At 45.5% G+C, this 23,033-nt stretch overlaps 1 protein-coding gene across 1 annotated transcript in view; it reads right to left on the bottom strand.

Annotated features, from left to right (window-relative positions):
- The window catches only part of MYO5B (myosin VB), a 145,863-nt gene that overhangs the window by 4,788 nt on the left and 118,042 nt on the right, over positions 1–23,033 (bottom strand). Inside the window, exons 28-39 of the mRNA XM_066569163.1 lie at positions 18,888–19,124; positions 17,994–18,091; positions 11,483–11,560; positions 9,140–9,338; positions 8,359–8,452; positions 7,203–7,346; positions 5,949–6,100; positions 5,509–5,598; positions 3,312–3,462; positions 2,298–2,577; positions 1,560–1,734; positions 487–567 (exon numbers count right to left, since the gene is read on the bottom strand). Coding sequence (XP_066425260.1) covers positions 487–567; positions 1,560–1,734; positions 2,298–2,577; positions 3,312–3,462; positions 5,509–5,598; positions 5,949–6,100; positions 7,203–7,346; positions 8,359–8,452; positions 9,140–9,338; positions 11,483–11,560; positions 17,994–18,091; positions 18,888–19,124 — 1,779 coding nt within the window. The remainder of the gene's footprint in view (positions 1–486; positions 568–1,559; positions 1,735–2,297; positions 2,578–3,311; positions 3,463–5,508; positions 5,599–5,948; positions 6,101–7,202; positions 7,347–8,358; positions 8,453–9,139; positions 9,339–11,482; positions 11,561–17,993; positions 18,092–18,887; positions 19,125–23,033) is intronic.

Genomic DNA, 23,033 nt, shown 5'->3' with positions numbered 1-23,033 from the left:
AACCAAGACTACATGATACCAGTAGACCACCTTTGATTCAGCTGATCAACCATGGTGATATGTTCTGGAGGTAGCTGAACACATGCCCTTCCTTTTTCTCCCTGCTCCTTGTGAGCATTAAAAGGGGCTTTAATTTGTTTATTTTTCCTTCAGTTGCCAATTTCTACCTCCTATCTCAGAAGTAACTCAATTTCACCAACACTTTGTTGACTCCTGCAACCTTAATCCTCAGTCCTGTTGCTACTGAAGAGCTGTATTAGCTGAGCTTTGGATTTGGGTGCTTATTGCCCTCTGTGATTAACAGCCTGGCTATCCCTGCAGCTGTGTGCTGTAAGTGTGTGTGCACACACAGAGCACTGAATTCAGGACAACCTGCAGCAGCGTGCCTTTTATAAAATGCCTGAGTTAGCAGTGATTTAATACAGATGCCACTAGAACTACAGAGATGTCATTTGTGCCCTCCAGTTAACAGCTCTTTAAATTTACCTGTATGTTTCGTATGAAAGCTACTGTCACACGTTCTTCAAACTCATTCACAGGAGTGTAGAGATTCAGTATCTTTACAATCTGTTAAAAAGAAAACATGGTTACAGTCATGAGAAGCTAAACTTCTCCAGAACACAGAGCACCAGCAGCAGGTTGTCAGGATATGGCCACAACAAGTCTGCCATGACAAAGCAGAGGAAAGAAGCAGCAGAAGAATCACCCTGGTGTTTTTCTTTGCCTCCTGTAAGGTATTGCAAGATGGACCTGTCAAAATCACTAAAATCACTTCTTATGGGTAGGTCTGTAAGTTGGCAACAGACTTGGACAACAGATTTATACAGGGTTTGCACATGGTGACATGGATGACTTCTGATGTCACCTCTACCATACTTCTCTTGATGCTCCCTCATTCCCACTCCTCCCCTCAGCTTTTCTCAAAAATTCATGTTCAGGACAGGGTGGTGCAGATACATTAGAAAGGCTCTCTGAGAACCACTGGAAATCAGCTCACATCTCCCACTTCTCCCTTCCTACAATATTATCAAATTAAGGACAGGCAATCCAGCAGTAAAAAACACGAGTTTATATCATCCTGGAATGGAGTCTCAAAGTTCAAGGTCATATCCAGCCAGCCTAGGTTGGTACTTCTAAACCTCCTACCCCAAATGGGAATCCTTGGTGGGCATCCTGCAGACACAGCCAGTTTAAGAGCTGGCAAAAGACTATAGGTGTGGGAATCCTTAAAATCAGAGGGTTTTGGGAAAGCTGCAAAAGGCAGGCCTCAGAGAGAGCAGAACTGCAATTACAGCTAGCTGGGTTTAAAATGTCAAGGATCTGAGTTACACAACAAACTCCTTGGGGCTGGGTTTCATCTTTGCACATTTCTGGAGCTCCAATGCCATCAGTGGCACTGTTAAGAGAGGGGCCACTACTGTGAGCACCTCTGGGAGGGGCCAAGATGTAGCATCAGTCCTGAAAAGCACAAGCTGTGCCCACTGAAGAGCTGGCAGAGGGAGACCACCCTTTCCCACTCCTCAATTACCTGTTCTGCAAACCCCTGCCCTGCTCCCTACCTGCTGGGTTGTGAGAGACGTGCACAAGGAGCAGATGGCCTCAGCATCCTCTGAGGTTTTCTTCTTCAGCTGCAGGAGCTGTGCTGCCTGAATCAAGGGCTCCAAAGTTTGTGCTGCTCCACTCTGCTGCAGATTCTTCCCATGCAGCCATTCCTCCAGCTGGCTGATGTTAAACCTGGATAAGCGACCAAGACAAGATGTGAGCTCAGAGGTAAGAAGCAGCATCTTCAAAACTCCTCTTTGGGGCTCAGGGTATGTTGCAGTGCTGGTGTATGTGGTTTTTTGTGCTGTGTATTTGTGATATATGCAGCAAGAGACAATCAGACCAAAGCTCAGTACTCAACAACTCAGAGTAAAATATATCCTCCAAGTACCTTTCAAATAGATGAACCATGTAACAGCCAAACAAGACAAGGGAGTTGCGTTTCTACAGCATTCAGATTCCTCCAAGTTTCAACAATTAAAATGAAGATTTTAACCAGCTTTTAAATGCTAACAAGATCCTACAAAGTACCCAGATACCTTTGAGAATATCTACACAGAAAATGCTTTTGCTGTGCCCACTGTCCTCAAGAGGAACACAGAAAGATCCAGCCTGGGAATGGGAGAGGGTAGCAAATGGAAGATTTAACTAATTTGCACTGAGAAGTGCACTTTTTTCCCCTATTTCCCACCAACTTACAACATTAACAAAACTTCCTTAAGCAGGCAGAGCCCTGCCCCAAGCCCCAGCCCCACCTCAGCTGCATGCCCGTGCTCCACGAGCAGACATCCTTCCTCAGCAGGAGGTTGTTCAGGGCGATGGCATTGATCATGTAGAAGAGCTGCTTGAACACCTGCTGGATGATCTCTGGGTCCAGGCCCTGGTCACACATGATGCTGTGGAATGTGTTCAGCTGGCGAATCATTTCATCCAAGCTGTAGGAGCTGTCACCCGCATTGGAGGAGTATTTCCTGTGGCCCACTGGTTTGACACTGGAAAGCCCTTGGATACTCTCATTTTCCAACACAGCAGACACTGGAAAAAGGGGGGGAAATGGGCTAAAAAGCCTGCATCCATCTATTTGTCACTAGAGTGAAGAACTAATCCCTCAATGGGCTGCAATGAACACGTATCGGTCTCAGTGATGCAGCACCATGGATGCTGCAAGAACTGACAGCAGGACAGATCCATGGTTTACTCTGATAATATGAAATAGTTAAAAACACACACAAATATCATAGAACTATGCAAGAGTTGAGTTTGGAAGAGACCTTAAAAGGCCATTAAGGTCAAACACCCCTGGCATGGGTAGGAAAACCTTCCACCATCCCAGGTTGCTCCAAGCCCTGTCCAGCTGGGCATTGGACATTCCAGGGATGGGGCATTCCTCAGATGAATCCTCAGGGATTTGGCTGAAGAGATAACTCTTCTAATACCTGCTCTCACACCCTCAAAACCAAGGTCTTTATGAGTCTTTTTCCTCTTCCCATTCCTCTCCTTTCTTATAATGTACATTTCCATCCATAAAAAGATTAACCACAGACCCAGTCTGGAGGAGACCACCAGCACAACCTCACCTCTTCCACTGCCTCCCCAACAGAAATAAAAGAGATATCTTCTGGAGTGGGAGGAAAAGCCCTCATCCCTATTAGCTCCTATCATGGGGGAAGATAAAAACTCCCTGGGTCATGCTGGCACTGTGCAAAGCTCTAAAAAACAGCTGGAGCAGACAGTCTGGGCCAAGAAGCACCCTGCAGGTGTGAGCTCACCGATCATGGGCTGCAGGATGCCCTCTGCAATGTTGATGAGCTGCTGGTAGATCTGGATGGAGAGGTGGCCCAGCACCTGCCGGTACTCAGTCAGGTCGAAGTTCTTCAGGCAGTGCTCATTCTGCTTTGCCGTGTTTTGGGTCATGAAACCCTGAAAAGGGGATTAAAACACCCAGGCTCATTATCCCACCCACTGACAGTCCATCAGAACCGCTGCATTAAAGCCCCCTGCACCCTTACAGTACAGTATACCAAAATATGTTACCAAAGTACATCATAGAAAAGATAAAAACTCATAAATCACCTTTCAGTTACCTAGGCATTTGTTTATAAATTATTACTAGAGAACTACCTTTTGAAGAAAATCACTAAACTACCAGTTTTTCATCTTATCCTTAAGCAACGATCTGCATATTTGTATTAACTGCAACATATAGGAGTAGAAAATGACATTTCAGGCCCTCTGAAACTACTTTTTTAGCCACATGCTTATCCATTTGAGTTCCAACTGTTAATGGGAAACAAAATATTTTTAAATTAAGATTCTAGAAAATTGAAAAAAAGTTATGACTGCATTTTACGTGCTGCTTTGACAACATCTTAAAATGTTCTGAAATTCACAAATCTCCTGAAATAGCTGAATTTGTTGCCTGTTTTTTGCTGATACAGCTCATCTATAATCCTGCATTTGGCTGCTGTAAGCTCTCAGTTCTGGGCTCAGATATTAATACCAGTTTTAGTGTCAGAAGCCAATGGGATGTTTTAATTAACACAGATCCTTTAATTGCCTGTTCATATGGTCTTACTTGGTGTGAAAATGAGAACTATGAAGCTGTTTTTGTTGGTTGCTGACTGGCAAAGTGCAAAAATACAACATGTGCCAATTTGAGTTGATTTCACTATTTCCCCATTTTCCTGACTAATTGTATAGCACCATGCTCTTCACCTGACAGGACTGCATGTGGGTTGGGATTTTCTTTTAAGCCTTTTCTTAAAAACAGGCTGGATTTAAAACTAAAGATAACAGTATCTTGCAAACAGCTCTGTAGTATTTCTCTCCTCTATATTTTGCAACAATTGCCAATGGAATTTGCAAACAGCTGATTAATTTAACACAGTAAATCAGGGCAAAGACTGTATTTTAACCCAGCTGGTTTTCTGGAGAGGATTTTCTCTAAATGCAGTATTATTATCCAGACAGAAGAGGGCAAACAAGAGCACAGCTGCTAGTAAGTATTCTCTAAAATATTTTTAATTTAACTTTTAATTTTAAATCTTCAAAATCCAGTGCTGAGGTTTTACACTCACACCATTATCTCTTGAATGACCTGAATAGTTAATTTAATATTATGATTTTTTTTCTTACAGCTTGAATGCTCAATATATCTAAATAAATATCTAAAGACTAAAAAAAAATAACAGTATTTGTGTCTGTTGAAAATTTTAATATGCAGAATACAAGGCTATAAGGATGGCAGTGGGTAATGTACGAGAACTGTGATAATCCCATTCTTTTGAAAGGGGTCGGCTTTAATAAAATTTATTTCAAGCTATAAAATATTGTTTAATAAAAAGCTGGGGGATGAACTAACACCAGGAGAACGGCCTTCAAAATGGCTCTCCAGAAAAAGCATAGAAAGGCTGGCACAGCTGGGGCTGTTGAGCTGCACAAGAGAAGCTCCAGGGACACCTCAGAGCCCCTGCCAGGGCCTCCAGGGGCTCCAGCAGAGCTGCCCAGGGACTGGGGACAAGGCCTGCAGGGACAGCACCCAGGCAATGGCTCCCACTGCCAGAGGGCAGGCACAGATTTTGGGCTTTGGCAATTAGGAATTGCTGGCTGGGAGGGTGGGCAGGCCCTGGCCCAGGGTGCCCAGAGCAGCTGTGGCTGCCCCTGGATCCCTGGCAGTGCCCAAGGCCAGGCTGGATGGGGCTTGGAGCAGCCTGGGACAGTGGAAGGGGTCCCTGCCCGTGGCAGGGGTTGGAATGGGATTTAAGGTCCCTTTCCAATCCAAACCCTTCTGTGCTTTTAGGAGCTTTTCCAGGAAAAGCTATCTGTGCTATACCCAGATGATAGCACTGCCGTGCTATACCCAGATTAACCAAGGAGGGCAGTCAGAGCCGCCCCATCCCCAGCCCCTGGTGCCAGGAGGAGGCAGGACCGTCCCTCAGGGATGCCACCCCCAGGCCGGGCTCTCACCTCTTCCCCACTGTACTGCTTCAGGCAGTGCAGCAGCCGGCACGTGTTTGCCAGCCAGAACGATGTCATCTCAAAGTCATCCTGGTGCTTCTGCAGAGACGAAGTGAAAACACGTGAGATCCCCCCCTCCCTTTCAGTGGGGGGTGGTGGCATCACAAAACTAACCAATTTTGAGCTTCCCCACCCATAATCAGGCAGCTTTCCCCCTGCAGCTTGGCAACATTAGCTGTTCTTCCCTGCAAACTTTTTTTTTTTAATCTCTTAATTCAAACAATTTTATTGCTAAGATCACAATTCTCCTCGCTCTTCTGAAAAGGGAGGCTCTAATAGCAAATTGGCTTGAAAATGACTGTGACAGCTGAGTGTCCAACACGTGTTGGGCATGGTTTTTACCACCTGTCAGCCTCTCAACCCCAAGACAAGAGCAAATGGACACCTGCCTTCAGCACTTTCTTAACACCGTTGATGGTGGAGGTGAGCAAGGAGTGCACCTTCTGGTCATCGTTGATGTAATCTGCGTGTCTGATGCACATGTAGAGGATGTAAGCAGGAAGGCAGGGAACAGTAGCAGACACTGCCTGGGGCTTGAGATCTGGAAGATTTGGCAATTCAAAAAATGAAAGATTTCACAAAAAAAAAGCAAACTTAAATTTCCCCAATTGACAAGTGAAGCAGAGAACACCAGAGCTGGAGTGTACCCAGGCAAACCCCTCTCCCCTCAGCCCTGGGGAAAATGATATTTTAGCTCTGCAACTTGCATCCCTCTCTGCAGAGTGGACACAGAGCCAGAGGTTCAGCTGCAGGACAGAGGGACCTGCCCCAGACCCTCAGAACTCAGGTTGGGAGGGCAGCCCAGCCTGCACTGAGGTTTGTGACAGCACCCCATTTCTCCTCATGGATACACAGTGGAGCCAGAGCTTCTCTACCTTGTAAAACCCTCCCCCAGCAGCACACAAACCACCTCAGAATAGCTCCCTGAAGCTTTCAGGAATACCTCACACAATAAGTCCTCTCCCTGAATTGATGACACATTAAATCACTCCTTCCCTCAAGACACAGAATCCTAATGGTGGCTGTGGGCATTTGGAGCCTCTGAAGAACAAGCTTGTCTGATTAGGGGAACTTCAGTGCCCACAGCAATGGCCTAGCACTGCTCTGTGAACACTTTCTGGATCCTCACTAGGCTCTGCTGGGGTTAGAGTTGTAGTGAATACCAACACATTGCCAGGGAAGCCTGACTGCTGAAACAGCACTGAGTGAGGGGATGCTGCAGCATCTCTGACCAGCCTGTGCAATGCAGAAGAGCTCAAAAGTTCATTATCTGTTGTCTGTTATTACCTCATAAACCAAGCCACCTTTGTTCCATTGCTGTGCCAGACCCAGGGGCCTGTCCTTCTGCCACCCCCTCCCCATCTATCACCTCATATGAAGCTCAGCAAGTTACTGCCTGCTCTAAAAACTGGAGCCTTGCTTTGCATTTCCCACTTTTTGCTATCCCTAAGGGATTTGTGTCCATCCTGGTCTATCTGCAGCACTACTTTACCTACCCAAACTGCCATCACCACAAATATGCAGCTCCAAGAAGCGATCAACTAAGATCTATTTGTCTACCTTAATTTTTTAATCTCAAGTTTGCAAACTCTCCTGGCCACGAGAAGGAGCAGCCAGGCAGAGAAGCGGAGCAAGTTCCCCACCTGTAATGAGGTTTCTGATGAGCAGTGGCTCATCTTCTTTGTAATATTCCAGCATGCCCTGAAAATCCTTCTCCTTCCTCTGGACAGCAACCTGCATGTTCTGCTCGTGTGGTCTCCTCTCCACTGGCACCATTGTCTGGGATGCTGCGAAGAGAAAAGGTTATCAACACCTGGCTGGCACCTGGAAATCAACAACTATTCAGGCCCTCCACTGGCCTTAGTGCAGACACCAGGTCAAAAAGTTATATATTGAATTCCCAATAATGTCATCAGCTTTGACAGACTTATAAAAATAAAAACAATCAGGTCCTGGATTACCAGTCCACAGAGTTCTGACGCTGAATGACAGAAGAAGTGCAAAACTTGAACTTAGAAGTGGAAAAAATGAAGTAATTTTCTATTTTCCAGGAGACCACAGGCTAGAAGGCAGCAACCCTAGTGAATGATTTTCACAGAGCCAGGCAAAAAGCAGGCAGGCAATGCAAAATCCCTAAGCATGGTATCTTCTGTCTGCCTGCAAAGCTGCAAACCATGGTGGCACACTGCTGGAGTGTAATAAAGCAGAAGAGACCAGCATGCAAATACTGCAGTAAGCAGCATGCAAATCACACTGACAGGGAGCAGCTGGGTGAGCCGTGGAAACCCTCCAGTTAGTCAGCTTAATTTCGCTTAATGCCTGGTTTCCAGAAATTAACTCATGAGAATGGGGCTCTCTAATTAATCACGGCTTCTCCAGAGAACAGGAAGTGCTTTCTATGCAACACAGATGCCACATTTAAGGTGATTTCTCATTAAGCAGAATATACATAAATAATTTGATACTAAAGGGTTATAATTTTCCCTTCAGAATTGACAGATCAGAACACTTTCCTGCTGGCCACTGGGCTCCTTTCTGTATCTCTGCCTGGGTCACTGCAATGACAGCAATGAGTGCAATGACAGCAGAAAAGTTTCCTCAAATATCCTCCAAACCCTGGTACACGGTCAGAGTCAGCTCAGTGCCTGCTGCTAGTTCAGTGCCAGAACAAGCAAAATCTTACCTTCATAGAAAGAAAAAGAAAAAAATCCTGAAACCCTGCAGCTCTCCAAGACTGGCCAAAGAAGTAAAACCCAAGTGCAGTTCCCCCAACCCAGTATCTCCCAATGCACAAGTTACCTTCAAAATCTTGGACCTTCTTCATGTAAATCTTCAGCTGCTTCTTCAGCTTCTTTTCATTCTTTTCCAACTTTTCCAGCAATTCTTTAAGATCCTGAAAGACAGAAGATACATTTAAAAGAACTCCCAACATTAAACCCAAGAACAGCTCATTTGGGCTGAGTTAGAGGCTGGAGTCTGGTCTGTGCATCACCAAGGCGTCGTGTGAGCATCTCAGTGGAAGAGGAGCACCACCACAGCATTTAATCCTGTTAATCACATTTAAACAGTTTTATTTAGATACTGGAGTTGTTGAAAAAAGGCAAAAACTCAGGACGTGTTAACAATCCCTCCAGACTTTGCACACAGATACAGAAGGGGAGAAGGGGAAAATTTATGATCATCCAGGCCAACTTTTTGAAGTGGCAACTGTCTTTCCACACTCCCAATAAAAGCAAGTAAGATGAAAGACCTGTGCTGCCTCTGTGCCTAACAGAGTAGAAGGGTCCCCAGTGATCTGATTTGGAAGGCAGTGTCACAAAGTAGAAAGGCTTAAAAAAGCATTTAAAAGAATTAAAAATAAAGCACCTATGTAGTCACAAAAGTCATACAGCCACAGAACATCAGCTCAAGGCCAAGTGCCAACGCTCCCAAATGCACCAGTGGGAGATGCTGATGGATTCTGCAGAGTTTAGGAGGGGTGAAAGCGATCCCAGTGCCCTTCCCTCCCTGTTATGCTTCACATCTCCTTCTCTCAAACTATTTTTTGATCTCTTTCTGTCTTTTCAGCAAAGCCTCTTACCAGGTTTTCATTGGTCAGACGTGTAATTTCTTGCTGAAGTCCAAACTCCACCTGGACCTCTGGAGAGAGCTGCAGAGTCTGCAGGAATGCCTGCTGCTGCTTCTCCAGCTCCTCTTGCATTAAATCCACCTGGTTTTTCAGAGCTTCCATCTCCTCCTCATGCTCCCTCCTCTGGTCCTGGAGCTGTGCTTCCAGCAACCTGAGAACAGGACCACACTGATCAGTCTGTGATGTCAGCATGATGGTAGTAACCAGCATTTGAGTTTAGATCCTTCAAAATCAGCCAACTTGGGAAATACTCTGTCAACCTTCCTATAAAACTGATGAATAAGAAGCTATTATTGCCACACTAGTCTGTCATTGGCTATACTGCAGATGAAATACTTTTGAAATTAAGAGATATTAAATCAAAGGTTGGGATTTTAAAAACTGAATCCCAAAGCACCCTTTTTTATTTAACTGCATCAAACATTCAGGTTCCTTTACTTGCAAAGAGCAAATACATGGCAAGAAAGCAACACAGGTCAACACCTGCAACACCTTTCATTCCTGTGCTCCTTTCCTGTCAAACATAAATTCCAACTCTTGAAAACTGCCATTTGCTAAGCCAGAATGCCTTTCTAAATCCAGTGGAAAAATAATTCATCACTGAGATGTTAACTGCAGACACCCATGCTGAAAAGGTGATGGTGACAGCCTGGCAGGTGGCATAGTAATTAAGTGTCCCCTACCCTCTGCTGCATGGAAATGTCCCTTCAGCCCACCAGCTCTTGCCAGAAGATTGAAGTGACTCCATAAGGTATGAGGCCTCTGAGAGAGAACCACCAAGCCAGAAACTACAAGGCATAGTCCCAGATTATACAGGACAATGGTGGCCAAGAGAAGGAATGACCAAGGGGACTACCAAGCCCTTGCCCCTGCTGCAGCTCATGGATGTGCCTGGTCAGAGCTCACCTCACACCCAGCTCAGGGCCTTCTGACACTGGATGCAAACAGAAATCCTCAAAGATGAGGAGGATTCTGCTGTTGACCGCTCCACACTGACCCAGGACATCCACAGACACAGAGCTACAACGCACTCTGGTCCACTGGGAAATGGATTGTGATCTACAGCTGTCAACTGTTTCCCTACAGGAACAACTATGCACAAAATTTTTTTGTTGTTGTTTTGGTGTTTTTCTGTAATAACTTTTTTATAAAAGAGTGCAGGAAAGATTCCTGGATGAAAAGTACTAATCATCTCCACATTGTTTTGTGTAGTTGTTTTTGTTCCCTTTACAAAATTTAACAACACAGTCTCTACTCCCACATCCCAGCACAAGACAGAAAAGCGTGTTTTCCACCTATAGAAACATGTTCAATAATGCAGCCAGCCTCATAATCCTGTCAGGAGTTACATTCTTAAGAGGCTTGGAAAATACAGACCCACCATGAAATAAGTATTAAGTACTTAATTTTCATTTTATTTCTTCATACTGGGATTAGTTGGGATTCAGTCTGGATAATCCATGAGACACCCTCAGAAGAACATGCTCCTTCTATGAACCTGGGCTCCTACTTTGCTTGGAAAAACCCATGAAATAATCTCTGTTATTTCCTCCTGTTACTGTCTGGTTTTACCCTGATACCTCTAGATGTGACCACTTTAGACTACTCTATACAAAATACTTAATTTTTTATTCTCTTTAATGTCCTTAAAACTTTAATAAAATCATATATATTGGAGCCCATAACCACCAAGCATGGGGGTGATGCAGGACAAGAATCCAGGAGGGATATTTGCCCAGCAGAGCAGGATCTGGGGAGGGCTGTGGAACAAGGGCACCCTGTGTCTATCACCCACAGACAACACATGGATGGGAGCACAAAATCCCCAGCATCATGCAAAGGTGACAGCACTGGGACACAAGCACAGACCCTCTCCTTCCAACAGGTCAAGGATTGGGAGAAAACCCTTCCAAGAGGTGCCATGTCTTAGTGCAATTTGGGAGAAAAACAATAAAATGGAAAGGGTTTTTTGTCTTCTTGGAGATTCCAGCCTCCCAACCCCTCCACCACCCAATTTCCCATTACTGTCACATAATCCTTACTGGATCACAGCTCAGGCATTAGTGACAACAGCCACCACCAGCAATGGCCAATGGAACCATGACTCCTCTGAAAATTACAGGAGGGTCTCAATTCCTGCAGTTTGGAAATCCTACCCCCAGCTGCTCCCAGACAGGAGAGTGGGCCCTGCCCGGGACCATATGGCAACAGCAGAGCAAGAGAAAGAAACAAGAGGGCAAGGAAAAGGCAGGAGAAGGCAGAAGCAGCAGTGGGGAAAAACAGAAAGTGTTTGACCTGGCAACTTGCTTTAAACCTTGATAAGCCAAGCCGAGCTCTCCATCTTCATTGAGATAGCCCCAGTCCTCAGTCTTGCTAGAAATAAAGGACAGAAAAAGGAAACAAGAGGACAGAGAAAGACAAAAGGTCAATTGAAAGAGAAGGGGCAAATGTGCAGAAGCCTTGTGTATTTCATTCGGTATAAGTTTTTAGAGCACACTTTCATTGCATTGCATTTCTTTTTCCACCACAGGGAAGGAGAGCCCTGCCCTGGTTGTGCCCTGTAAGACATTTTAAAATGTCTTACATTTTAAAATTTTAAAAACAAGTTTCTCCATCTCTTTCCCACTGCAGCAAATCCCACTGGTCTAAAATAAACTCTACTTCAGCCAAGGGTTTCCTCAGCATTTGACTCAAACACATCAGTCTTTCCTCAGAGCAACCTTTGCTCCAAACACCACATGCATCCGCACAAGACCAATCTCCTCTGTATACATCCAGGCAGAATAATGGCCAGGAAAGTCTCATCTCACTTTAATACTTTTAGCAGTTGGCTTTTTTAGTCTCCTTTTAGCAGATTGTTTGGGGTTTTTTTTCAGGTTATATGAGGCAAGATTTATCTTCTTTAATGAGGGGCTGAATACATTACAAATGAGTGATGTAAGCTGGTCAGCTTGACCAGAAACACTTGTTACAGCAAGATTTTACATGGCTTTGATGTCAGTTAGGAAAAAAGTGTTTGTTTTAAGCAATAACAATTTAAAAATTAAGCAAGGAAACCATCAAACTTGATATATCATTATATTAAAAAAAAAAAAACAAAAACAAAACCAAAACACAAAAAGAAGAAAGCCAAACACGCATTTTGAAAAGAGCTGTAGCAGATGCCATTCCCTGATAAGGGAATCTCTGCATATTTCAGTGGCAAAGCACAACACACAAACATTCATGAGCAAATTTTCACAGGAGGGAAGCAGTGACAAATGTGGTGTTGCAGCTCTGCCTTGAAGGGGCTCTGGAGGTGCCTCACCCCCACAGACAGCTCGTGCATCCCTCCCATGCCACTGCTCGAGCACAGCACTTCTCAAATCTGGCAAACATTTCAGGCACTGACACTTGCAAAGTTCATCTGTTAGAGCCACATGTATGAATTTCAATTAAAACCTTGTTGCTATCCCATACGTAGCAGGTTTCCAAAAGGGTCTGCAAGCTGACAGATACAGGGAGGTTTATTGGTCTCATTTGCATGAATTTGTTAGTAAAGTCTTTTTTTTTTTTGGTTCATATAATCTTATCAGGACATGTCCTCAGGCACTGAAAACCAAAGGAAAAAACAGGAAGGTCCCCACTATTTATTGCACGTCAGAAACCTGTGAAATCTCACATGATGAGCAGCATTTAAAAAATATAGCCCTCCTTGGAAAAATAGCTTTCTTTCCTTTTTTAATCATAGTCATTGAGGTAAATGAGGAGAGCAGCTCAAGAAAATGCCATTATAAGATAAATATATAAAAATGCTGATTTAAAATGCTTAAATCAGCATTCAGTTCATCTCCATCAACACAGCACTGACTCAGAAATCACTGCACTCCCCCTTCTCCCAGAAGGTCATGTTGACCATGACATAAAAAGGGGTCCTTTCAATGTAGTTAGAGTAATTGGCATCTGAATCATAATTTCCTAAAATGCTGGGTCAATCCTATTCTCAAATAAGGCTGGAGAGGAGTTAAAAGGGCCGATTCACAAAGCCCTTTATCCTCATCTTAGAGGCACAGGTCTGGGGAGCAGCTGGGACCTGCAGTCAGCAAACTGTCCTCATCAAAAGCAAAAAAATTCCTGCCCAAACACCTCCCTGCCCTGTGAAAGTAGCTTAAAGGAGGTGCATGTACCCCAAACCCAGAGATATTAATTTCAGCATCTTCAGTAAATGATCCTCTCTTCATAAAAAAGGGGCACTTCACTTTCAGGCACAGATGGACCTTTTTGTTTTAGGTAAAAGGAAAAATACTGTGCATCACAGACTAGATCTGTGGCAGAGGGGGACGATACCCATGGGAGAGTGGGAGGAAGAGATATGGTATGATCGCCACATCATGGTCTCTCCCAGTTGCAAAAGCATCCCTCATGTGAAGCCAGCATCAGCTCTTCACTTTGCACAGCAGCTGCAGGTGGGACTTGCCCAACAAGAAAAAAAAATCCATGTACTCAACAAAAATAACTTGGAAGCTATCATGGAAGCTAATTTCAAAGGCACAGCCTAATTTACTTTGAGCTGCCAGGTTATTTATTATCTCTTAACACCGTCACCTGGTCTTTCACTGGCTCTGCATTTCCACCAAGATCAAATAGGTTTGAAAGAAAGATCCCAAGAACCAAAACAGGGAACAAAAAGCCTACTTAGCTTTAGATTCAGTTATTGTAGGAGAAAAATGAGGTAGGAGCTAACTTGATTTTCCTCTTAGCAGCTGAAATTCAGCAGAATCTTAGGAGAAAAAAAAAGGAAAAAAAGAAAGAAAAAACCTGAGTTTAATGCATTTATAAAGAAAGGGCTGATTTCAGTTCAAACTTGCCCTTGACCTGGAATCAAAGGGCTTTCCTCTGGAAGCTTTGTGGAGAAAGAATTCCTACATGGGCAGGGTTAGCAGCACCTGGCAGAGTTATTCCTGTTTTCCTCCTGCTGTATTTAGAAGTGTTGCATGACACAGATATGGAGAGAATAAAAGATTGATCTCCCACCAAAATAAAGCCATGCTGTGTCCTCAGGCTAAATAGCTATGAGATGATGACTTGGAGCTAGGAGCAACTCCTGGGTGGAGTGAGGTTTTACCACATCCATAAGCCTGGCCTGGTGAAGAACCTCCACCTGGTGAAAAAGCACCTCAGACTGGGGGGCAAAGAGCAGCTGACAGCCCTGAAGGACTGGGCCATCCAGAGGGACCTGGACAAGCCCAAACAGTGGCCCAAGGGAACCTCACAAGGTTTAACACAGCCGAAGGCTGGAGCTGCAGCTGGGTCAGGGCAACCCAGGATCAACCCAGGCTGGGGCTGAGCAGAGGGAGCAGCCCTGGGAGAAGGAGCTGGGGGTGCTGTGGGTGAGAGCTGGACCTGCCCCAGCCTGAACCCCCCTGCCCCGGGCTGAGCCCCAGCGTGGGCAGCAGGGCAGGGGGGATCCTGCCCCTGTGCCCCTGGGCTCAGGTGAGAGCCCACCTGCAGAGCTGCCCCAGCCCTGGCTCCAGCAGCACAAGGAGCTGGAGCTGCTGCAGCCAGTGCAGAGGAGGCCACGGAGCTGCTGCCAGGGCTGGAGCCCCTCTGCTCTGGAGCCAGCCTGGCACAGCTGGGGCTGTTGAGCTGCACAAGAGAAGCTCCAGGGACACCTCAGAGCCCCTGCCAGGGCCTCCAGGGGCTCCAGCAGAGCTGCCCAGGGACTGGGGACAAGGCCTGCAAGGACAGCACCCAGGCAATGGCTCCCACTGCCAGAGGGCAAGGCACAGATTTTGGGCTCTTGGCAATTAGGAGTTGCTGGCTGGGAGGGTGGGCAGGCCCTGGCCCAGGGTGCCCAGAGCAGCTGTGGCCGTCGCTGGATCCCTGGCAGTGTCCCAGGCCAGGCTGGATGGGGCTTGGAGCAGCCTGGGACAGTGGAAGGTGTCCCTGCCCATGGAATAGGATGAGCTTTATGGTCCCTTGCAACTCAAATCACTCTATGAAAGAGAAATGGGAGTGCTTCTTGCAGAGAAGTTGACAAGAATTGGCTCTTGCTTATAAATCCCACTTCAGAACCACAACCCCACCAGAAAAGCTTCCCATTAAAATATGTGTTGATCAAGATTAGAAAGGGAAGGCATTTCTGTTTCTCATGCTGATACCCTTGGGTATAGAGCTGTGTAAGTAAAAATGCAAATTTTTTTCTGGGGGAGGGAATGTTCATTTATGTCCACAAGTACAATAATCTAGGCTCCCCAAGCATTTGTCTTCATCCATTTTATTGCCATCAACACCAGCCTACAGCTTATAAACCAACCCAATAAACAGAGATCACTGCACAGGGAACCTTGTAATGGGGAGGTTGGTGGTGCTTAATGAGCCACTAGATAAATCACTGCAGAAAATCAGGATGAGAGCATATAGAGCTACTGCTGCTGTATTTCAAGAGCCAAACTCCAGTCAAGCTTCACACAAGAGGCAGATGAGAGAATAATGAACTGACCCTGGAGACTGCAGTTTTCCCCTCCCAAAACTTAAGAGACCAAAACCCACCGAGGCCGGATCACACGAACTTCTTAGAACTGCAGCTCACCCATGCAATTGCAAGGAAAGAGATTTGTACTCCTGTGGAAAATTAGGTCCTGGAAACTTACAGGCTCTGGAGGGATTTCAAATCCATGTGGATGTGGCACATGGTTTAGTGCTGGCCTTTGCAGTGCTGGGGGAAGAGCTGAACCTCAAGACATCTTTTTGAGCCTAAATGATTCTACAATTCAGTTCTTTCTGTAGAAGTCAAGTGTGGAAACCAGAATGCTGGGAGGAGGACTGGAGCCTCCTGGCAGGCTGCAGAAGGCAATGTGCACCAGTATGACCAGGTATTAATTTATACTGGGGATCAGTGACACCCCTGGGTCAGACACATTTCCTGTGAAAGTAGCAACCCTTATTTTGACTCCTTCACCAACCCTTGAGCACAAACTAACTTTCCATGCACACTGGAAAATTTAGGGAGTAATAAAGTTGTGCCCAACAATGGCATTTCACGACTCGTATGAGCACCAACGGCTCCAGGAGAATGTTGGAAAGAAGGAAAAAGAAGGAAAGAAGAGAAAATTCATAGAATTCAATAGAATTCATTAAGTGACCAAAACCTACTCCTTGCTGCAGAAAGCACACTGAGCTCCACTGATTTACTGACAAGAATGTGATGTGCAAATTAATCTCATTACCTCTGCTGCAGGAGGGGCAGAAATTTCATCAGCAAGTTCACTTTAGAAAAGCAAATATTCCACAGCAAATTAAAAAAAAAAACCCACAAAGACTAGCCTGATTTAGCCAGACATGATGCCCAGGTGAGAAACCAATGTCACAGGAGTCCTGGACCCCATCAATCCCTACTGCTCCAGGCCTCCAGAACTGATGAAAGCTGGCAGAACAGCCTCAGTTGAGCCACCAGGGTTTTAAGCTCCACTTAAATGGGCCCTTCCTCATATTCATACAGGTGTGAATAAAATACTCATTAAGTCAGGTCCCAGCCTGGAATGTTAACAATCTTCTGCAACCACTCTACAAAGTAGCAAACCATATTGTGTTATTAAAAGCCATTAATCCACAATGGCTGGGTCTTCTTCCTTGCTGAATGGAAATTATTTAGGGGAAAAAAGATTCAAACATCTGTATTTGTCAAGAGAAAAAAAAAAGATAAACATTCCATTTCCTTGAAGAAAAATAAAAATTTGCTTTTCATAATATCTTGCTGTTTAATCCATGTAATTTTTTCTTCTTGAAAGATACTGCTTTATTATTTTATATCCTCCTGAGCAGCTGCAAGGACTGATTTAATGCTTGGCAATATCAGCCCATTGTTACTGTCAGGACAGACACATGTTCAAAGTACTAACCCTCATTGAGGTAAACTGGCAATAAAACAATTGTTCCTGACACTCAGTTTGGGTGCAAGAATATCAATAATGTGAGTGTTTTCAGGGAATACCGCATGTTTGTTAGCTCAGTTAACCACAATGGGCTTTTGCCTCTGGGAAAACAGAAGGGAACTGTGGCATCTTCCCAACATGGTATGAGATACCTGAGGAGCAACTGAGAGAGCTGGGGGCTGTTCAGCCTGGAGAAAAGGAGACTCAGGGGTGGCCTTATCACTCTCTATAGGGCCCTGAAAGGTGGCTGTAGTCAGGTGGGGTTGGGCTCTTTCTCCAGGCAGCACTGACAGAACCGGAGGACACAGTCTCAAGCTGTGCCAAGAGAAATAGAGGTTGGATATTAGGAAAAAGTTTTTCACAGAAAGAGTGATAAAGTTCTGGAATGGCCTGCCTGGGGGAGGTAGTGGAGTCACCATCCCTGGGTGTGTTTAAACAAAGCCTGGATGTGGCACTGGGTGCCAGGGTTCAGTTGAGGTGTTGGGGCTGGGTTGGACTCGATGATCTTTGAAGGTCTCTTCCAACCTAGTTATTCTGTGAATTCTGTGAGTTCTATGAAATAAATACAAATACAGTTCCAAATCTTAGTCTTCCTGCTATTTCCATACTGGAAGCAAAGTCAAAACCTGGTTTTGCTCACTTCCATGTTTGCTTTTCCACCTGCTCAGTATCTGACTGGAACCAGATGATCTAAAAGGTCTCTTTCAGCCCAAATCATTCTGGGATTCTACAATTCCGTAAGACATGTGTCCTTGGTTTCACCTTTATGGCCCACCCTTGAGTCCACAGCACAGTCCAGAGGCTGGGAGGCCTCTGGAACAGATTGATTTTGGTGTGTGTCCCTCTCTGACACAGAATCCCCCCCGTGCTGGCGAGGTCTGTGCCACACTTACCGGTTGGTCTCACACATGCCCTGGTAGGCTTCGATCGCGTCCTCCTGGTCAACGTGACGGTCACTGTTGGGCCAGTTGGCATTGGGGGAGATGCTCTCCTAAAGTCAACGTGCAAAACACCCATGTGACTTCCTGCTTTAAAACTCTGCCCAGCCCTGAAAGTTCCTGACACCAAACAACTCCCAATTATTCTATTAAAAGCATCCCTGGGGCATCCACCACATTACTGAGTTTCTGTGAATCCACACACATGCAGCAGGAGAGATAAGAGATGGAAGAAAGATGCAGTGAGCTTGGGAAGAGGATAAGCAGGGTGCTTGGCTTGGTTTGAAATACAAAACACACCAAAACCTTGAGGAATGATAAGACAGCAAATCAATAAAGATTGAGTTTCTGGAAAATGTGCCCTTCCATTGGAATGTGGTCTAAATACAAATCCCATCCCAGCTGTTTGAGAGACAGGCTCCCTTCTTGCCTCCATGTCAGAAGAAACACATTACAGCTGCACCAGCCCGAAGTGAGAAGAATCTGGTCTAGAAATTATTTTTTCTAACCCCAGTTCCTTCCAGAAAAAGATTATTGCTGTAAAACATCACCAGGAACATACTGAACCACACACAGTGGTGCAGAGGTGGTGTGGGCTGGTTTAACCTCATGAGGTGTGGAGGTAGGCACCCTTTAACAGCACCATGGTACAGATAGTCCTGGGTTGTCTGAAATAACAGGGATTGCATTTTACCCCCAGGCAGGAGATCCTGTATCCCTGCACAACCCCATAACCTCCCTGTGCCATCCTGCCCACCAGAGCAGGAATGGCATTCCTCAGGCAGCCAGCGAATCTCCACCAACAGAGGAGAAGAAGGAAAAAAGAAAATCCATTACCCTCTCCTTTACCATGTTTTTCCCCGTCTCTTTCTGCTGGGCAGCCTTCATGATCTGCGACCTGAGGATGAGCACCTCCTCCTTGCGCACCTCCAGCTCCTCGTTGGCCGATTTCAGCTGGTTCAGGAGGAGGTTGTAGCCATCCTGCACATCGTTGGAGTCGTTCTGGGTGGCGTGGTCTGCAATGGCCTTCCTCAGCTCATTGAGCTCATTTTTCAGCTTCTTGTTCTCCGACTCCAGCTCTTGCCTCTGGAAAACACCAAGCCATTAAGCAGTTTAAATAAACTGTGGTGCCTCATCCTGTTCTGAGATGCCTCTAGGCTGACTCAATTATTGATGGTTACAGATCAATGCAAGCCAGGATCTGGGTTTTGCTGCCAGCCCAGCCATCTGTGGTTCAGGGAAGGTTTTTGCTTTAGTCAGCAGCCTGTTGCTATTTAGTAACAACAATACACAATGGTATTTTTTATTTGTTGACACTATTTCTAAACACAAAAGCAGGCTGTTAAAGAAGGTAAGCATGCTCTTTTCTCCTCCACCTCTTTTCCTTCTGAATCAATGAATCACACAACCCCCACAACATTCAGCTCACCTTTCATATTCATTAGATAAGCTGGAAGATGCTGGTTTGCCCAAACAAGCTGGAAGATGCTTGTTTGTCATCATGGCAGGCATCCCTTAGGCGAACCATGGGCCTCTGAATTCCCTCTTCTTTTGTAATTCCCCCACCCCAGTGCAGTGTTTATAGCTGGAGGATTTTCTCACCCTGATGTCTCCTCGGCCATTGGCATTTGACAGGCAGGGCCAACACTGTGCTAGTTTGATGCCAACTGATTCTCCTGAATAACATCTTAGCTGAGATAAACTGAAGGGCTTACTCACTTTTGCATGGCAGCAGAAGACAGAAGAACAGAGCTCTGGCAGCTAGGACAGCCTTTATTTTAGTCTGTCACCATGAAGCTTTGCTTGCAGGTGGCAGCACAACATTTGGCAGCTCCCTGCCACCACCCAAAACCCACCTGGATAATCCCTGCTGGGTCAGCTATTTGCTCCTGCACATGGTGCAATCACAGAATCATGGAATGGTTTGGGTTGGAAGGAACCTTAAAGCTCATCCTGTTCCACCACCTGCCATGGGCAGGGACACTTCCACTAGCCCAGACGGCTCCAAGCCCCATCCAACCTGGCCTGGGACACTGCCAGGGATCCAGGGGCAGCTTTTCTGGGCAACCTGCACCAGAGCCTCACCACCCTCACAGCCAAGAACTTCTTCCCAATATCCCATCTAAACCTAGCCTCTTCAAGCTCAAAACCATCAGTCTTTGCTGTGGGTCACAGACTAGCTGTGAGCCAGACTCCTTGGAGTCCTGTTCACAACAGCTCACCTCTCTTTGCATGACCCTCCACCTCTGGCTGCTGCATGGTGCCACCCAGGAGTGCTCCCTCCTGTCCCCACGCCCCCAGACTTCTCAGGCAACACCAAGCCCCAACAGGACTCTTGTCCAACACAGCACAAACCAACAGCCCTGCACCCGAGCTGGAAATGTCTGCTGTTTGATGAGAGGTCAGCTCTTTCCTAGGGACCAACCCCATCCATGTGGATTCTCCAGTGTCTACAAAAGCACAAGATCATTCCCCACTGTCACCCACGTGCCTCATCTCCCTGCTGCTTACTGAGCTTTTCCACGGCTTCCTTTCACAACCCCTCCTATCTCTGGGATCTCTGCTTCATTATCAGCTTGGGCTGAGTCAAGCTAATGAATCCAAAAATGGCTGGGGGGGGATGGGGGCAATTTATACAATTTACACAGTGTGTAGCTAGCACAGCTGTGTAAACCCCATTTCCATAGGAAACGGGTGTTGTAATTATAAATCCTTACAAATTATAAATAGCACGGCTTATCACAGCAGAGGTGTGAGCAGAATAGCTGATCTGGCATCTGGGCAGCATGCTCCTAGCTGAACAGACTCCATCAGTAATGGGGCATATTCAGGTACTTTATAGCAGCTGTCATGAAAAAAAAAAGGATAAGAAATGCCTTAGATCCATCAATTCTGGTAATCTCACATTAACCATGTATATGAGACATGGGCTTTTCTGTAACTGGTGTTTAAAGCAGGAGTTGGAAGTGTGTGCATGGTGGGAATTGGTATCAAACTGGGTTTAACTCTTCCTGCTACATCACCTCTCACTGATGGTGAAAGCAGTTACTTGATTTTCTACTAAAATAACTCTTCTGTGGGTTTGTTATTTGCTGGCTAAGACCTCTGCTTTCCTTTTCCTTAACCTTTGTCCTCCTGCTCTTTGTGTCCCTTTCTCTCTCTTTTTTTTGTAATGGGTCAGCCACACTGCTAACTCCAAGGCCTGGTCATTTCAAGCTCTGCTCTGGTTAGAAAGAAAGCCAGGAAGACCAGGAAAGAAAGCAAATACCAATAACCCTGCTCCAAGAGCCCCTACCATACACTCCTTTCAAAATTTACATTTAAGTTTATTCCTTGCTCCTTTCTTTGTAGATTTCATAGAGTGGTGTTAAAACACCTTCTGTCCCCAGCTCACACACCTTTTTTGCATCAGCACTTGCCATGGAAGATCAGAAGCTAAAATAAAATGCTATGGATGTGGAGATTTCTACTGGCAAAATGAAAAATGCTCTTTCTTCAGCATAGGCCAGTCATGCTGATTTATTAGACAAATATCTGACAAATAAATATGACCCAAAAATTTTACAGTCAGAATGCCCTGCACTTGAACTCACACTTGTCCCAACAGATGCAGTGTTAAAGAGCTCTGACAGAGTAACCCGAGCACTAATGGTGATGGAAATATCTTCACTCTTTAGCAAAGGGCCTACAGAGCAGTGCTGGGAGAAGTGTGAGCCTGCCTAAGTCACAGGTTAGCACTGCCATGCCAGGATTTTGCCCCCTCTCTCCTTTTCTGGTACTCTGCAGGAAAAGAAAATTAAATCCTCCATGCAGCTCATTTATAATGAGCTGCCAATTCTAAGGCATGAAACAAGTGAGAAACTGAATTATGCATCATGTTCCTGCTTGGAATCCTAGAATGTGTGAGTTAGAAGGACCTTTAAAGGCCATCCAGTCCAGTTGCGGGACAGCTGCCACTAGAACAGGTTGCTCAGGAACATGGAGTCAGAGCAAAGGTTTCTTTCATTCCCACTGCCACTTTCCCAGCTTGAAAAAACAAGGAAGACACATTTTTCACTGGCATATCTGAGGGACGTAACTCCGTTTTGCATTCCTGGATAATGATTAACCAAACATCTGGCTGGGTGTATTTTGGGACAGCAACTCCTGAGAAATGTATTTCTCCATTACAAAGGACAGGTAACTTCTGCCTGTACATTTATCAGTGTTAGCTCAAGTTTCACACATTTCAGTCTTACAAAACGAAAAAACCAGACGAGCCTCTCTAACGGAGCACTGTGCCTCACTCACTTCCCTCCATCATAATCTGCATCAAGAACAGGCTCCCCACCAGATGCTAATTCCAAAGGCAAATCCCTGCCATCATGGGTGTCATGACTAATAATTACAGTAATAATTACACCAAGACACCAAGCTAGAGGACAGCAGACACATATGAAGTATCAGACCATGTGCTGGTTGCAGAAGCCAAACCTGCACAGCCATCCAGTAGCACCCACACCTGATGTTGTCCTGCTTGAGGGGCTGTGAGTGCCAAAAATGTCTGAAACGGGACATAAAAATATGGAATCTTTCTTTAAAATAGTGAGGAAATAGTTTCTAAGTTAAGGAACCTTGAAGCTAATCTTGTCCAAAGTGAAAGAGAGAAGGTTTAGATCAGGAAGGAGGAAAAATATTCCTGTCTGTGAGGGTGGTGAGGCCCTGCCTGGCCCAGGGTGCCCAGAGAGCTGTGGCTGCCCCTGGATCCCTGGAAGTGTCCCAGGCCAGGTGGGAGCAGCCTGGTCCAGGGAAAGGTGTCCCTGTCCATGGCTGACTAACTGGTACCTCACAAGCCACAAGCCTCAAGAGCATCCACAGAAAGACTGTCCCCTGTGTGAGCTTTTAGGCACCTCAGACTATTTCCCCAAGATAAAGTCTTTTTAAGCTGGTAAAAATGAAAAATAAACATATTCACAAGAAACTCTTTAAGGAGCCAGAGATAGTACAAATACTTGA

This window comes from Molothrus aeneus, chromosome Z (assembly GCF_037042795.1).
Source record: "Molothrus aeneus isolate 106 chromosome Z, BPBGC_Maene_1.0, whole genome shotgun sequence".
NCBI classification, from domain to species: Eukaryota; Metazoa; Chordata; class Aves; order Passeriformes; family Icteridae; genus Molothrus; species Molothrus aeneus.
This window is presented reverse-complemented; position numbering and strand designations above follow the sequence as displayed.